The 16,177-nt window shown below is 39.9% G+C and overlaps 1 protein-coding gene across 2 annotated transcripts in view; it reads left to right on the top strand.

Annotated features, from left to right (window-relative positions):
* The window catches only part of COLQ (collagen like tail subunit of asymmetric acetylcholinesterase), a 43,984-nt gene that overhangs the window by 14,317 nt on the left and 13,490 nt on the right, over positions 1-16,177 (top strand). Inside the window, exons 3-12 of one of the 2 annotated variants that reach the window (XM_027639506.1) lie at positions 1,536-1,637; positions 4,017-4,061; positions 4,789-4,815; positions 6,219-6,290; positions 8,709-8,771; positions 9,811-9,837; positions 10,463-10,507; positions 11,264-11,299; positions 12,197-12,277; positions 15,683-15,779. In XM_027639506.1, coding sequence (XP_027495307.1) covers positions 1,536-1,637; positions 4,017-4,061; positions 4,789-4,815; positions 6,219-6,290; positions 8,709-8,771; positions 9,811-9,837; positions 10,463-10,507; positions 11,264-11,299; positions 12,197-12,277; positions 15,683-15,779 — 595 coding nt within the window. Of the gene's footprint in view, positions 1-1,532; positions 1,638-4,016; positions 4,062-4,788; positions 4,816-6,218; positions 6,291-8,708; positions 8,772-9,810; positions 9,838-10,462; positions 10,508-11,263; positions 11,300-12,196; positions 12,278-15,682; positions 15,780-16,177 lie in introns of both variants that reach the window. The other variant, XM_027639505.1, reaches the window with a different exon arrangement.

Genomic DNA, 16,177 nt, shown 5'->3' with positions numbered 1-16,177 from the left:
CTGTTTTACATCACATTTGCCTTATCCAGTAGGTGAAATGAAGGTCCTGAAATCCTCCTATGGAATCTATTCCCAGCATTTCATTTTGCAGGAAGACAGACAAGTTTGAGTTGCTGGTATGCAGTTTTCACTTACCCACCTATGCACAAACTTGCTGTACATGACATGTATCCATACACATACATTAACAAATGCAACATACAGAACACAATGGGTATATGATATAGCACTTTGCTCAATTACTCTTACTGATAGGGTCTGTTAACTCCAATATATCTTTCATCCAAATTTTTAAGAATTTCTATATCCATTCAGTAATTCCAATTCTCAATTCTACTGTCCATTTACCATATACAAATACTGCAATTATTGCTAGCGTTATGTAAATAATGATTAGTAAGATGTCAAACAAGAGCTAACCCAAGAAAAAGTACAGTGTAAAATCCTCCAGTGCCTTGAGAGAGATCAAGATTGAACTCAGGGTGCTATTCTCTCCAGATCAAAAATTTAGGTGCCCCTACTTTCCTCATCACCTCCACTGTCTGTGCCTTGATTTCCACAGAAAGTACACTCAGAGACAAAACCTCTCAAGGAATGTGGTGTACTCCTTCAGTGAGGACAAAGTTGGGACTAGGGTTCCTGAGATTCCTGTAAGCAGCCCAGAGAGTAACCCGAGCATAAAATCATCCTTCACACCACCTCCCCCATAAAAACATGAAATAAAATAAGTAGTTATGAACAGGGTGGAAGCCACATGAATCCACTATGAGCACTTTTTGCTTTGGAGTCTGTAGTCAGAGCTTTTCTGGAAAGCGGCCTTTCATGTGGGAGCTGAAGATCAGTTGTGTTAATCCAGTGTTTCTGGTTCAGTGTTCATCTGTGTTTCCAGGGGAGATCACCTTTGTCACAGGACATAATAGGCATTTTGCTCATGAAAGCTTAATTTTGAAGTCAAAAGATCAGACATCCATTGATCATTTACGGCATCGTCTCTGATCTGCAGTGAATGAATGTCTGCGGGTTAGTATCTTCTGGAGCGAAGTTCATGCTGCCTATGCCCTCCCTGAGTGTAGTATCTATTATTAGAACAAAGACACTATTCTAGGAGAGGAGCTGCTACTTGCAAAGTGGGACAGGGAGAGCAGGGTCAGGTCTAAGAATAGGCCAGGGTCCCACTCTGGCTTGGAGACACACACAGCAGCCTGGCTGTGATGTGCCTCTGTGAGAGGAGAAGGAGGAGGAGGAGGAGGAAGAGGAAGAAGAGGAGGAGGAAGAGGAGGAGGAGGAAGAAGAGGAAGAAGAGGAGGAGGAAGGGAGGAGAAGGAGGAGGAGGAAGTTTGAGGCAGGATGCTATGCCGAAGAGCTAATGTTCAAACATCCAGGAAGAGAACCTTCTGACAAACCCTAGGCTTCTTCCTAAGAGTGTGAATAAACTCTCTTGAGACTGTAGCGTGTGGTGGCTGGATTTTTATGCATTTCTCCAGCAGGTTACATGTGGCTGCATGTTCACTCATATGTCTTATGTTTGGTAGAAGCTGCTTGATGTGGATATGGAAGAGTTGTGTCATGAGCTCCAGATAATACAGGCTTCTTCTCTGCTTGAATCACACTGTCCTTCTGGGCCTCCTGGCCCCCAGGTGAGTGATGCATTCGTGATAAACCACATTATTCTCTCACTTGCTCCAAGGTCCTTATAAAGCTGTGAAACATCTGAAAATGCTTTTTACAACTTAATAAACATACCAAGCCCTGCTTAATTTCATTTTGATATGACTTTGCATAAATCATGTAGGCTTTTTACCCTATGTTCTCGTCCCTGCCTTGAATACTCCAGTCTATTTCAAGCTCACCCTCTATTTTTGTGGAGTTCCACAGGGGGTAGCACACATCAAAAATCCCAGAGGCATCATCACTACTTTCAGAGGTTCTGTAATGTGGAGAAGATCATCAATTTGCCTTTCCATTCCAGTTTGTTCCCTCCAAAGAAAAGTGAGACTGATGAGGTACTTCCAGTTTCTCCTGGAGCAGAGGAAGTCCTAATCGATGTGTTGTGCCTGGTTCTTTGGAACAGTGATCTTCCTCAAGGCCCCTGGATGCCAGTTTATTACAATATAGCTAATAGCAGAGATGGCACTGGGCCTTTGCTGCAGCAAAGCTCTGACTGAGGCTTTGGCAGCCTGAGAAGTTAACAAGTACCCAAACACTATTTAAAAAGTATGGACAGTACCTCAAAATAAAGGTTCAGTTATGTGACGAAAAGGTCAACTTTAATTATTTAGAAGTCAGTATTACAGAAGGTATTTGTAAGTAGTCTAGAAGTTGCAAGGTGAAAGCCACAAAGTTTTCTTTTTATAGAATCATAGGATGGTTTATGTTGGAAGAGACCTTAAAGGTCACCTAGTTCCAACCCCCTCATGAACCTTGTGTTTATCATCCTGCCATTTTGTCTTTGCTGAGTTGCAGGATGAGGCGGTTTCATTTTGCATGAGAATGATGTGTAGTGGTGAGAAGAGATGGGAGGTGTTTCTCCAGTCCTGTATTGAGAAAAGCCTCTGCATTATGAAACAGCCCTGCAGTATGGTTGGCCATGATCCAGAGATGACATACATGTGAAAGAGGCAGTTGTTATTTCAGTCTTCACTAGACTGTTTTTCTTTTAAGAAAAAAATCTCTTAATACTGTCCCTGGCTTACACTGGAAGAACAGTAATGTTAATTCTATTGTTCTACAAAGTCCATTGCTATAAATAATATTAATCTTTCAACCAAATGACCTATGATCCCTCCAAGAACATTTTTAAATAGAGCAGGCTGGCAGATTTTATCACAACAGCAGACAGTAGAATGGGTATAACATGGCTTTGGAATTTTTAATTATAAATTACAGGACTGTGTCTTGTAAAGGGACAATGTCAGAACCAGCAGTCCCCTGGGCAGTACTTTTGTGACAATGGCAGCCTGAAAAGAATACTACCATTACAAAAAGAGATCTACTAACTACTTCTGAATTCTTTTCTGCTGTAGCCTGCATGGCTTTCAAAGGAGTTGCAAAAGTTCATACTGTTGAATCATAGCTGAATTTTAACACTTTTTCATAAGAAGGAGAATTAGATTTGTAGTGGCATAACTCGGACTATAATTCCTCCCATGTGTAACCTCCTAATGAAAGAAATAAGGTAAACTTTGTCTCTGACTCTAATAAGGTGCATTCTGATTTACACTACTGAAAACCTAAAATAACTATACTGACTAAAATAATTGGAGTAATTTGCATTTGATGGTACATTTTACTCCTGTTCATGTACAATTTACATAACATTTTGGACAGTATAAGACAGCCAGGATTCAAACTTGGAATGAATGATTGTGAATCTAATGCTTCTCTGATGCAGGATCATAGGATTTTTTTCCTTAGTCACTCAAAAATAAAAGGTGGGCTGTGAACTGAAGCATTCTACAAAAAAACCTTTTTTTTTTATTTTTTTTTTATGAGATGGAGTTCAAGGTCTCCCTGGATTAAGAAGTCTCCTGAAAGGAGAATCAGTCTGATTTGAGAGAGAGAAATATGTTCAGGATTCAGAAGTGGTGGCAATCCTCCGTGTCCATCCCACCCTGCAGAGCCCATTCCACATGTTTTGTGCTACTTCCCTTACGATCCCTTTGGCTGACCTCCTTTCCCAGCCAATGCGGTGTCTCCATGTCCTCGTTGTTACTAATTCTTCAGGACTCTGATAACGTCTCATCTTTCATTTGCCCCAGGCTTGTTTTTCTTTTTGGTCCTCTTCATCTATGAGATGCTCCTGCACTTCCCATGTCAGTCCAACTCTCCAGCCTCCTGTTTAGCAGTGGCACAGACGTGGTATTTAGAGGCCACATTCAAACATGTCAATCAGCACTTCAGACTTACACTTCACACTGTTCCCAGGAAACACCCATAGGGTCAGGGGTTGAGGGAAGACAACCATCAGTGCCTCCCCACTAATGCAATTTAATAATAGCATTCACTTTTTTTCTTAGGGTCCACAAGGAATTCCTGGTATAATGGGACCAAAAGGGGAGAAAGTAAGTGCCTTTTGTTTTGGAGTTTGATAAGTTTTTGAGGGGCAAAGAAGTAGGGGAGGATGTTAAATTTTTTCCTTGTCTGTTAAGTGAACGATGAGTCTTATGAATGGGGGGATTTGCTTTAAATGGAAACAAAACTATAAATTGTTTTGAAGATATAATTTAAAACCTTATCTTTCAGTGTTTATTTTTGATCTTGAAATATTTTTATGGTTTCTCATGGTAGGTATCTCTGTTTAGGGTATGCGGTAAGAAAGCAGCTCAGGTGCAGAAGTCAGCAATGTTACTGACCCAAAAGCCTTTGAGCTCCCTGTCCCTCTGGGAGGGTGTGAGAAGCAGAGCTCCCCCATGTAGTGTGAATTGTATGAGGCAGCTCAGGTATTAAAACTGACCTATATGTTATGTTTTCAGATATGCAAAACATTTGTTCCGTTATGATGCCTAAAGAACTTTATACCTGGAGCTGGGCATGTAGTTACATGGTTTGTTATACAAGGTGATGACTATAGATTTAGGGCTGAGAACAGAGGAAAGATCGAGGAGCTCTGATAAAGTAATTCTTCTCATTTTAGCTCTGAGTCTTGAGCACAAAGATATTCCCAGTGTTTTGTTTGGTTTTTTGTTGTGTGTTTGCTTGTTTTTAATATAAACACCCCAATGCATTGACTTATGGACCACTGTGCTTCATGTGGTGGCTACAAGACTAACATATTCCTTTCTCTGGCAGGGGGAGATTGGCAGGCCAGGAAGAAAGGTATGAACAAAGGTGCTGTCTCAGAAATCCATCGAATACTTGACACATAGCAGCTGCCAAAGAGGGGTGCAGACAACAGCTGAAAATAATTAGCTTATGTTGAAGTTTAATCTGTTTGTGCTGCTCTGACTGGTACCCAGAGTGGATGGCAGGGAACTCCAGGTGCAGGGCTGGAGAGCTGCCCCAGCTGGTTTGAATTCAAGAAATTCCCTCAGTAAAAGCATGGAGACTAGTCAAACAGAGAGGGAAATTACCTGAATTATGTCTCTTGAGACAGAGGAAGCTGGGTATAGGAGCTATCATAAAAGGTGCATCAAAAAAAAGCCCAAAGCAAAATCAAAGCTTTTACTCTTCCAAAGTCTAAACAAGCCTCAGACAGATAGCCCTGAAGGAGAAATAACCATTAATGATTATAATTCTGGAGATTTGGCAACAATGCAATATGCTGACTACAATCCCAGGCTTACTTGGTGACATACGAGCCGTAATATATCATCAAAAATATGTGTCCCTACATGTGATGAAACAGAATACGTTATCTCAGTCACTAAGTACATCCATTTAATGTAATTAACTTTAAAAGAAGACAGAAATTCAGAATGAAATCAGAGATATGCTGAGGGTAGTCATTAACCAGGAAAAGAAGTACTCTTCTAATAATATACCAAGGATTTTAACACCTTTCTAATAATATACACCACCTACCAATCAGTAATTCAAATACATATAAAACACATAAACAGAAGAGGCCATTTTCTTTCATCTATTTGCAAATAGATTACAGAAAAAAAAAATTACATTAAACAAAAATATTATTTATATAAATTCAAAGGTTCAGAACAGTAATGTCTTGGAGAAAGTAACCCACCAATGTACAAGAAGGTGCAAACCTTAAGCACAGTACATTGGTGCTTTCTCTTCTGACAAAACCTAGTAGGTTCCAAAAGAGAAGTCACTCAGGATGGAAATAAAAAAGCATAACTTTCGCTAAAAGCTGTCTGGCCCTTGGGAGTTTGCTCTTGGCCCCAAAAGTCATGATGATGTTTCAAATATCATATTGTCAAGTGGTGTAATGCAGTGGAATAGCATTAAACTGCAGCATTTTAGGAGATATTCAAAGAGTGATTTACGGGAAGTAATCAAAACAGATAAATAACTGTATGTATACAGTTACTACTAGTTATGTAGTAGCTAATAAAGAGCAGTTATAGCTAGTAATATAGGAATGTTTAGAATAAGAACAATAGTAATAAGAATAGTTAGTTGAAGATTTGGTTCTGCTCTTATCATACATTGCATTCACATGGATATAATTACATGCAGGTCTTTTTATCTCCTGTCTGCAGTAGAGTGTGTAGGAATGATGTTTTATGAATCATTGTAATCAATGTTTTTCGTTCAAGGGTAGACCGGGTCCCCCGGGTGTCCCTGGGATGCCAGGACCAATAGGATGGCCCGGACCTGTGGGACCGAAGGTAAGACTAAAATTCACATCGAACAACCTGTTCAGCATCATGAGGACAGAATAGTTGTCTTAGGAAGTCTCTAAACAACTACGTGCCAGAGGCTGGGAAGATGTAACAGCGCAAGGACACTCTGTGCTTGTCCCATTTCTTACACTGGTATGTCCGGTTTAGGATTAGGTTACTCCACATTCAACCCAACCCCTGTAGCACTCCTTATGTTGATTAAACATGTCAAAGGGAAATCGAAAATCAACCTAATAAAGACTTATTGGTAGGCACTGTTGTCTCACAATCACATGCATCAGTGTTTCTAAACTGATCATCATTTTATGACTATTCTTTATGATGATCCTTTTGCCTGAAGGTATACTGTGAGCTCGTGTGATCAGAGGGAAAACACCAGACTGGTATCAGGTGAAAGAGACTACGAACCATGAGGATTGCTTATCACGTCTTTGAAGTTCAGTCTTACAAATGAAAATTCACAAACGAATATTCACAAATAAAAATTAACAAATAAAAATTCATTCCTGATATTTTTATTAACCAACAGCAGAAGAAATGACAGGACACACAGGACTACTGCAGAGTAGCTGCTTCATCTGCATTTATTATAAAAAATGCTTCAGGACAGTCCTTTAGTGAGTACTATCTTATGCCCAAGGCATACAGTTCTTCACAGGAGTCTCAGTTTATGGAGTTTCTAGTGGGACTTTAGAGATGACTTGCTTTTCTTCAGTCCAGTATGCATTAGGGAAAAGGACTGCACACAGTCCTTAGTTTGAAGCTGCATTTTCCAGTAAATCTTTGATTCTTCATTTGCTCTATGAAGGTTGATGCCCTCACCTCAGAGAATGTGATGCAGTAGCTCTTGATACTGCAAGAATAGTAGTAGATGACTTCTAATTCAAGCCGCATCTGGAAGCAGACCGCCAAAACCTTTGCAGCTATTTTAGATGAATAACATCACATTATAGTATGTGGGAATGTAGACAAGCAACAAGAGAGTATGTACTTAAAGAAATCAATGAACTGTGAGATGGGAAATGGTGTCCCCCCCCTTCACCGAATTTAGTGTTATGATTTCCCACAATGGGAACAGTGAGGGCAGAGGGAAGGTTCAACTAACTTCATAGTCTTAGTGAAAGAAGAGAGCAAAGCAGACAGAAAACTTGTTCACTTATTCTTTTCCTTATATACGCTTTAGCTTTATTTATGCAGTCTTTCTAATTTTGATTTAATCTCCTCTGTCTACTACTATGCTTTTTCATCACATTCCTAAAAGCATCCCTCATGTTCAGTAGAAACACTTTTTTCTATAGTTTAGCTGCAGTTCTTACTTGCTGTTTGGTTTCACTTCTGCTTTTATTGTCTCGTCTGATACCGGTCTCCTGTGTTCTTCAGAAAAGTTCATAGCTTCACTTCTTCTGGTCTTTATAAATTTTAGTTTCCTGCCTGTCAATGAAGGCTCCAGCTGAATACAGTCCAACAGATCTCTGGGCTCATATCAATTGCTTGTGTAGTTGGTTGTGTCTCTCTTTCCTTTTTCCCCCGTCTCTGATCTTCTCAAAGTTCTGACACTCATCTTCACCATAAACATTTGCTGCATCCTCTTCTTGCTGTAAATCTCCAGTGTGCTGCTGTTTGGCTTTATTTCCATATCTGTGGATATTTGCTATTTCTTCAGCTGGATCTCCTTCCTTGTCTTTTCTTTCTTTGACACAGCCTTAGTTCGGTCCTTATTTCTCCTACTTTGTTTCTTCAAGTCTTTTCTGTAGTTTGTTTTCTTTCAAGTCTCCAGGGGCAGCAGCCAATGTGAAAATCCCCTCCATTTCTAGGACACTGAAAGCTGAAGGAGAATGAAAGGCAAATGTATTCTGCTGGTAGTGCTGCTGCATGTCTGGCTGTCTACTCCATTATTTCATGCTAGATATAATTAGCTGACAGTAGCCAGAGAAGTTGTCGTAAATTTTTTTCATGATTTACTGGCTCCAAATGACTGTACAGCATGTGATGTCTCAGAACTTCATTAAAAGTAGTCACTATGCCTCCCCAAGCCATAAGGCATGCAGCAAAACACCTTTCTTATCTGCAACCTAGTGGAAGTGGAAGTGGTGCCGGGTAGAGACAATGCACCTTCATGCAGAAAAGGTGATGGTGATTTGCTTGCATGTCCTTTAATAACATCTGGCAAAACTGGAGCACAAGTTGTGCACACAAGAAAATGTAAATAGAAGAGTAAGATAACATGTGGGGACTCAGGTAGAATACAATTGCAATATAGACCTCTGTCTACCAGAGGTCTACACTAAGGTCAGGCTTATCTCAATTATTTGACATAAAACCTGAACGACTAAACTGTCAGACATTCAAATATGGTGTCATCAGAGAGCCACAATCAATAACTCTCTTTATTGACCCCTTTAGGGTGAAAAGGGAGAATTGGGTGTGATGGGATTGCCAGGTACAAGAGGACCAATGGGCTCCAAGGTTTGTTAACCAAGTGCTGTGTTTTCAGACATTGGTTTCTAACACTCTGCTGACAGCTGCTTCCCTCATGAATTTGCTGGAAAACATTTATCGACAAATATCTTTTCTAATACAGCTAAAAAGATATGCTCTGCATCAAGTGAGGTTATGTTGTGTGGTTGGGCTTGGCTGTGTTTTTAGCTTTTCCTAAAAATATATATATATTTAATACAATAAATTATTGTAGCTTATTTTTAAAGCAAATTCACATATAATTGTATCACACTAGAAAAATGAAGTTCTTAAATATATCTGCAGCATTAAATCATGTCTGCAATGTTTTCTACCCACCTCATAGACTGTGGAGATCATTTTGGCCCTCTACTAAAACTATGCATATGTATTGACAGTAGGATAGAAGCACAATTTGGTCTCGATGTTCCAGTATCTGCACATCATTGTCTATATCATAGACCCTGCCTTTAAAAATTTAAACCACAACATTTTATGGTACTTCAAAAAAATTAGGTAATCAGTTTATTCAAATAAAGGACTAGAAAAAAGAACTGAACGCCATTATTTGCTGTATGTTTCTTTAAGAGAAAGATCAGTTTTATATTAATGATCACATTAGATTACTTAAGTATTACTAAAAGATATTCCATGGAGGAAAGAAACCAATAAAACACAAACAAACAAAACAGAAGAGGAATATTATTGCTAAAATGATTTTAGATTATTAATTGTGGCATCCAATGCTTTATTCATTCGCAGTTACATTTTATTTCACTTGTTTCAATTTTAAAGCAATATCAAATCTGCTGGCTTTACCTGGCGTTTTCACATTGGCTTTTGGGCTGAATTGTTGTGCCTTTAACTCATATTTCACAGTTCTGTTTCAGTGCCAATTTTAGGAGCTATAAATATTCATTTGCATTTACAAGTTGATGCAATTAATTATTTGTGCTTCGTTCTTTTTCTTCACTTCAAAGTTTGAAAGTCCGGCTTCTTGGGTGATCTCGAAAGCAAGAAGCATTAAAATATCTATCATTCCCTTTAGGGTTTTCCTGGAACTAGAGGAGAAAAGGTCAGTGTGACAATAAAATAATGTATCATTTAATATTGGGAAACAGTTCTGTTAAAAAAAGTAACTGTAGAAATGAGACTGAATTTTTATGAAGTCTAAAGGTCCCACTGAGAAATGAAAAACAAGTATAGAGAAGAAGCACAGTCTTGTGGCTTGGGTTGGGATGTTGAAGAAGTGAGTTTTACACCCTGTCTTCTTGTGGGCGAGTTGTACAGTGAACCTCACTACAGATTCCTCGTTTGTAGAATGGGTATAATAAACCTTAATTTTTGATCTGGTTTAGTTAGGGATACATGTTTTGGCATGGAGACAGTTTTTACTGTAAGACATTACTGTGGGACCTGAACTGGGGAATGAAGCCAACTGGAGGAAAAAAATCAAGTTTGGAAGTATTATGTCCAGGAAAGCATGTATTCAAAGAATTATATTGGGAGAATGAGTCCCTTTTCCTATAGGCCTTGCTCTTAATTCTGTTATAATATCAATAATGAACTGTATACCTTGCTCTGAAGACATTACTATATTCTGCTGACTTCAAATAACACATTGTTATTTGAGAGATATTTTTTGCTTCTTAATGGAATGGTACTAACAAACCTGTTATGTCCCTGTTATGTCTTTCCAGGGATCCAGAGGTGACAGGGGTGACAAAGGAGTCAAAGGAGACCAGGTAATTTTCTTTTCCAGGTCGTTATCATCTTTAACTGAATGTGCTTGTGAAGAGCAATGTACTTCTGACAGCAAAAAACAGAAGTGGCATGGAGGAATGGAGCATGGAAGCATCCTCCTGGGAGGGCAGGAGCAGTGAGGGAAGGCAGTGATCCCATCTGATGTGAAGGTGGTGGGACAGACTCCACGTCTATGTGTCCCCCAGCCCCAGTGGCAGGATGGGGGGGAAGTTGGTGAGTCAGAGGGGGATTTCCCTGGAGGTAACCTCAGTTTCTCCTGGCCTGTGCAGTTCAGAACTGGCAGCTCGCCAGAACGCTTTTAGCTGATGATATGATAATACAGGGAGAGGAGGAAAGGGGAGAGATTCATGTCTTGGTGGTTCTTGTAACTAAGAAAGGAAAAGTAAGCTGCTTTTGATGCAAATGGAGAAACACCATTCCCAAAGGCAGGCTCTCAGAGTTGTCCAGGTAACAGGGCTGCCTGTAGACAAAAGCATGATTGGGATGTTTTTGCCATAGAAGAGGAAGCAGAAAAGCAGAGAATCAGACAGAGGAGTAGCATTACCATACAAAAGGCTTTATTGTAAACTTTTGCTTATAATTCTCCACCTACTGAATCACCTGCAGTGCTGAGTCAATGCGGGCTTTTTTAACTGATATCCATACATGACACTTGTTTTCCTTCCTTCCAAGGAAGGTGTTGCTTTGGCAAAGACCATTACACATTTTCTCATTATTTTTCTCCTTTGACTTCGTAGGGAGAAATAGGCTTCCCTGGAATGCTGGGACAAAAAGTAAGTGGGTGTGATGTGTTGGGGAGTTGTGTTAAATGCTAACACAAGGTCAATTAGTGACTTCAGGGACTTCCTGCAAAGGTCTTGCTTGACTCAATGACCAACACTACTTGGACTTGACCAAATTCTTTAGGTTTTTTAGCTTAGGAGAAAACTCTCAGATTTAGCCGTTTGTTGGTTTTTCTCTTTTTTCTCCCAGATAATTTGTTCAGTTATAATCTTCCTCCTGTTTAACATATCCAAATACTTGATTATAGATTCATAACTGCTCTAATTGTTTGGGTTTTATTCACTTGAAGCTAGTAAATATTTCCTTCTTGATACTCTGAATTGAAGTGGCTCTACTATAAATAGCAGTGATAGCCCTGATAAGTTCTTATGTCATTGATTTTCTGTTCTTGAAAAACAAACAAAATTAAGATGTTGGCTTATGGAAAACCTAAAGGAGGATATTTTTTTACATAATCACATAATATATCTGAAATTAAGATAAGAAGATAGCAGATGCTCCTAAGGAGGTTATGAGTGAATTCACCTCCCTTTCCCTGAGTGTCTTTATAACACATGCATCTTAACAGCAAAGCAAGATTTTACCAAGGGATCAGACAGTTTTGCTAGCCTTGACTTTCCCAAGTATCTGAGCATATTTCTGATCTCTCCATTTGGCCTCCTCTTTATGAAAGGATTTTTCAGGGATATATGGGTAAATTGTAAGAGATATTTTTTACTTTGTGTTTGGTTTAAAATACTGTATTATCATTTTTGATTTTTAAGAAATAAGGCATCTGATTATCTAGAGGAATTGTGTGAATGAGAGCAATGTCCACCTGTTGTCTTGTATAAGGCAGGTATAATCACGTACTTACATCTTGCTTCCTTCCCTCCATACCCATCAAGGGAGAGATGGGCCCAAAGGGACAATCTGGAGTACCAGGACACAGAGGACCTATAGGAAGACCTGGAAAACGAGGCAAACAAGTAGGACCATGGTGTTTCCTCTTCCTGTGACTCATGGCATCTGTGTGATCGTGACTATGACTGTGTGGTTTATGTTCTTTTACCATGCACTGTATCACACGGAGAGCAGACAGAAGCTCTGAAACACCTCACACGCAAACACAGGCTACACAAGAGCCTTAGGGCTAGAACCTTACCTATTCCTTGGCCATGCAGCATGGGAAATGTTTTATTTATCCTGGCTTGGTAACACACTCATTTAATACAATTTGAGCAGACCTTGAACCCTTCCTTTGAATACTAAGCAAACAACATGAAGCTGTGGTCCCAGACCCACCTGATGGCTAAAGAGCTCAAAATTATGCTGATAGAGCTACATTTTCAGACTTTCAGATGAATTGTAAAGAGTAGTAATTGTGTGTATATTGGATATTGATTCCTCCATTATAGCATTTTCCAAGAAGCAGGTAACAATATTGGTATAGTTACCTGTTCAAATCACCAAATGTGCCTCTCTGAGTGCACCTCGCCTTTTGTATCTATTTTAAGCAGTGATATTGGGGACACAAAAACGACCAGTTCCTGGTGCTCTGAATTGTCACCTGCAGAGCCTGTTTCTTTCTGCCAACAGGGAAGGGAACCTGTCCTTGCTACACCGATGTTGGTGTCAATGTACAACTGCTCAGATACAGGAGCCTGTAGATGTGGTTGCCAATGAGCTTACCTGAAAGTATTTTATTTGCAGTCTGATTATGGCCAACATTGCAGTCTGGTTAGGCCCAACATTGCAAAGAGAGATACATACCTCCTTCACTGTTGCTCTGATTCCATGAGGTAGTATCTGAAGTCATAGAATAGCCAGTTGGGGGAAAAAATAAAAGTTGGGTGTTAAAGAGGGAATAACAGGTTCCCAAGTAAGGAAGGCATGTATCGTGTAAGTCTGCTAAATGACCCACAAGAAATATTTTTTTGTCCTAGATTTGTCATGCTTTAAAAGTTGATGTGTGACCTTTGCTGGAATTTTTTGTACTATGCACATAATATCTTCCCACAGCATGAGGCAAAGGGAAGACGCAGTGCCTCCAGATCAACTTGAACACAGTGCAATCCTTACCTGACCTTAGATATTTTGTCACATTACACAGTGCCTTAATCAAAAAGTGGTGACATAAGGTGTGTCATAATTTAAGGAAACTATCAGTGTGACTAAAAGAAGTCTAGTCTGTCCCCAGACTGTCATTTCCTGTCCCAAGGCTCAGTACACAAATCCCTTTCTGGTGCCCCAAAAGCAATTTCAGCATTGATCTTCTGCATGAAAAGCAGCTTTCCCTCTCAATAAATCAGTGAGCTAGCGATTTCCTTTCTTCTTTTCTAATCCTTTGAAAAAAATAGAGAGTGGCACTTTAAGGCTCTATGGGTCTGGCTGCCACGTTTAAGTGCTGTAGTTGTTTGTTCAGCTGAGAGGAGAGTTTCCATCAACATGGGGCCATTTCCTGTCTCTTGATCTCGCTGACAGGGCTAGATGAAAGCAGCTAAATTAGGAAGGTGTCACTTCCACTTCCATTTTGAGATACTTCTTGATTAGCTCACTGACTTCTTCAACTCTTCCCTGCCTCTGGGCCAGGCTCTTCCTAAAAGGTGTCCAGGAAGTGGGAGTCATAAGTCACAGCCTCACTGCTGCTAACTGAGACATAACACCCAAAGCTTTGTAACTTGGGAATTCACCCTAAGGACCAAGTTTAGGGTTTCAGTCTTGATAAGGAGGAATGACTTAGGGCTTTAGATAATGTTACTTTGAAAGAAAAGAGAGGAATATAAATATTGTCAATGGGAAAAGATTATCTGAAAGCCATGGGCACATTTGAAAAAAAAAACCAAGGCAAAAGCATTTAATATGAACCTCTGCCATTATTACTTAATCTGTCTGTGTTAAGCAGGAGAGTATTAAGCAATCGTTCCTCCAAAGCAGGAGACCTAGAACACAGCTCATTTTCAGGCAGTACACATCCGACTGGCGCTGGCTTGCCTCTGCCAAATTGCTATTGTGTGGGGGAAAGAGATTTCCCACAGTCTTCTTTGGGGCTACAAAACCCTGGTCTGCTAGTTCTGGGTTGTGTAATGTAAGAAGTAATTAGAGATCAGCATCACTGACATTCACATAAATCCTGGAATATTTTGATGGCACAGAGCTTACCTAATAGGATTAAACAAAGCAAATCTTCAATTAGTTCTTTATGGGCCATGGCAAAATCAGCCTTCCCCTGCTGAAATGGTGCAAGTGACATTCAAACGTATACGTGGGATATATATACACATATTATATATTACCATATATGCTTTGTTACTCTTAAGTTAAACATACAACTGCTTATCATATGCCTCTGAATGCACATGAACCTGGAATGACACCATCTTCAAGGAAATAATATCCTTTGTCACTAAAAGAAAGCTTACACATTACACATCATTTTTATCATGCTAAATAATGTATGCTGTTACATAAAAATCAACTCAGATATTTAAACTTCAAGCAATGTAATACATTTCTGAAATATAAAGCTGAGAAATCCAAGCCTTTGGGACTATATGAGCAGGAAGATAAATGTAGTTATTTTTAATAAATGTCACCGTATTAAATTCAGGAGCAAAAAATAGGAAGGTGCTGAACAGTTCTATGGTGAAACTTCCAAATGCCTAAGGGTATGATTGCACAAATAAACTCCCATGAGGCAGATCAGGGCTGATTTTACAGAATATTAGCTATTGCATGGTAACTGTGTATAAACTCTTCTACCATAGGTAATTTTACAGTATTTTGACTGCTTGAAAGGATACCAGGGGGACACCATTTGTCAGTATGGTATTGCTACACACTATCTTGCACATTGTAAAGTCAATCCCTTGCTTGCTTTCTGATGATTCGTTAACACAGCTATACCCATGGTGAAAGTCAAGGAAATACAGGAATCCAGGCATCTAAAGTACTTCTGAAAATAGCGTGGGCTTCAAAGTCATTACTGTGCTTCTGAAAGACTGCATCCTGAGACTGGGAAATGTCACTGTGACAGCCTGACAACTCCTTAGTGATTTTCCTCTTTCTTTCTCAGCTGCACTGATTCCTAGAGAGCTACTAGGGGTAAAAAGGCATCCTTAAAGAAGTGCTATCAAAGGGTTGAATTCAGATCAGGGAGATTCCTGACTCGTCACGGAATGGATCCCTGTGACCATTCATATTTAGGAGCAGGAATCCTGCCTGGATGTGCCTTTCTGTCTCCATGTAGGAGGGGAGAGCACATCTTCCCAGGTGCTCATGCTGCATGCTTCTGTTGGCAAATGTCTTGGCTTTCTTGAAAGGGAAGACAATGCTGGAAGAGGTTGTGTGTTACTAATACTTTAGCAAATAAATGGATGTCTCCTCTCTTTTAGGGATTAAAGGGAGACATTGGACCTGCAGGTGTCATGGGTCCACCTGGAAGGCCGGGTCCTATTGGCCAGCCAGGCCCTCCTGGACCTTCAGGATTAGGTAAGCAGAAGATGAGGTAATCTCCTAAAGGGTGTCCCTGGCACATCAGCCCTTCCTGACACAGCACATACACATAGGTCCCTCTGCAAAAAGTGCTGCAGGGCTTGATTGGCTTCTCCATCAGTGGCAAGGAGAGGATTTCTCCCGAAGGTCTTGTCCATTATAATGAGTCTATACCTTATTTTAAAGCTTACTTTATGGCTTCTGATGTTTCAAATAAAACAAAAATTAAAGACTATGTGGTTCTTGTGGGACTTTGGTAGATGAGGAGGCAGCCTTGGAGAGACTAGGTAATCTCCATCATAAAAGGTCTGGTCCTTCTCCAGATGTCCTAGCTTACAGTGAAAGGTCGTGATTTCTGATGAGCCAGGACATACCCTGTGCAGCTCTGTAAAGGG

The sequence above is a fragment of the Corapipo altera genome, unplaced genomic scaffold (genome assembly GCF_003945725.1).
Source record: "Corapipo altera isolate COAL_440 unplaced genomic scaffold, ASM394572v1 44, whole genome shotgun sequence".
Taxonomy (NCBI): domain Eukaryota; kingdom Metazoa; phylum Chordata; class Aves; order Passeriformes; family Pipridae; genus Corapipo; species Corapipo altera.
This window is presented reverse-complemented; position numbering and strand designations above follow the sequence as displayed.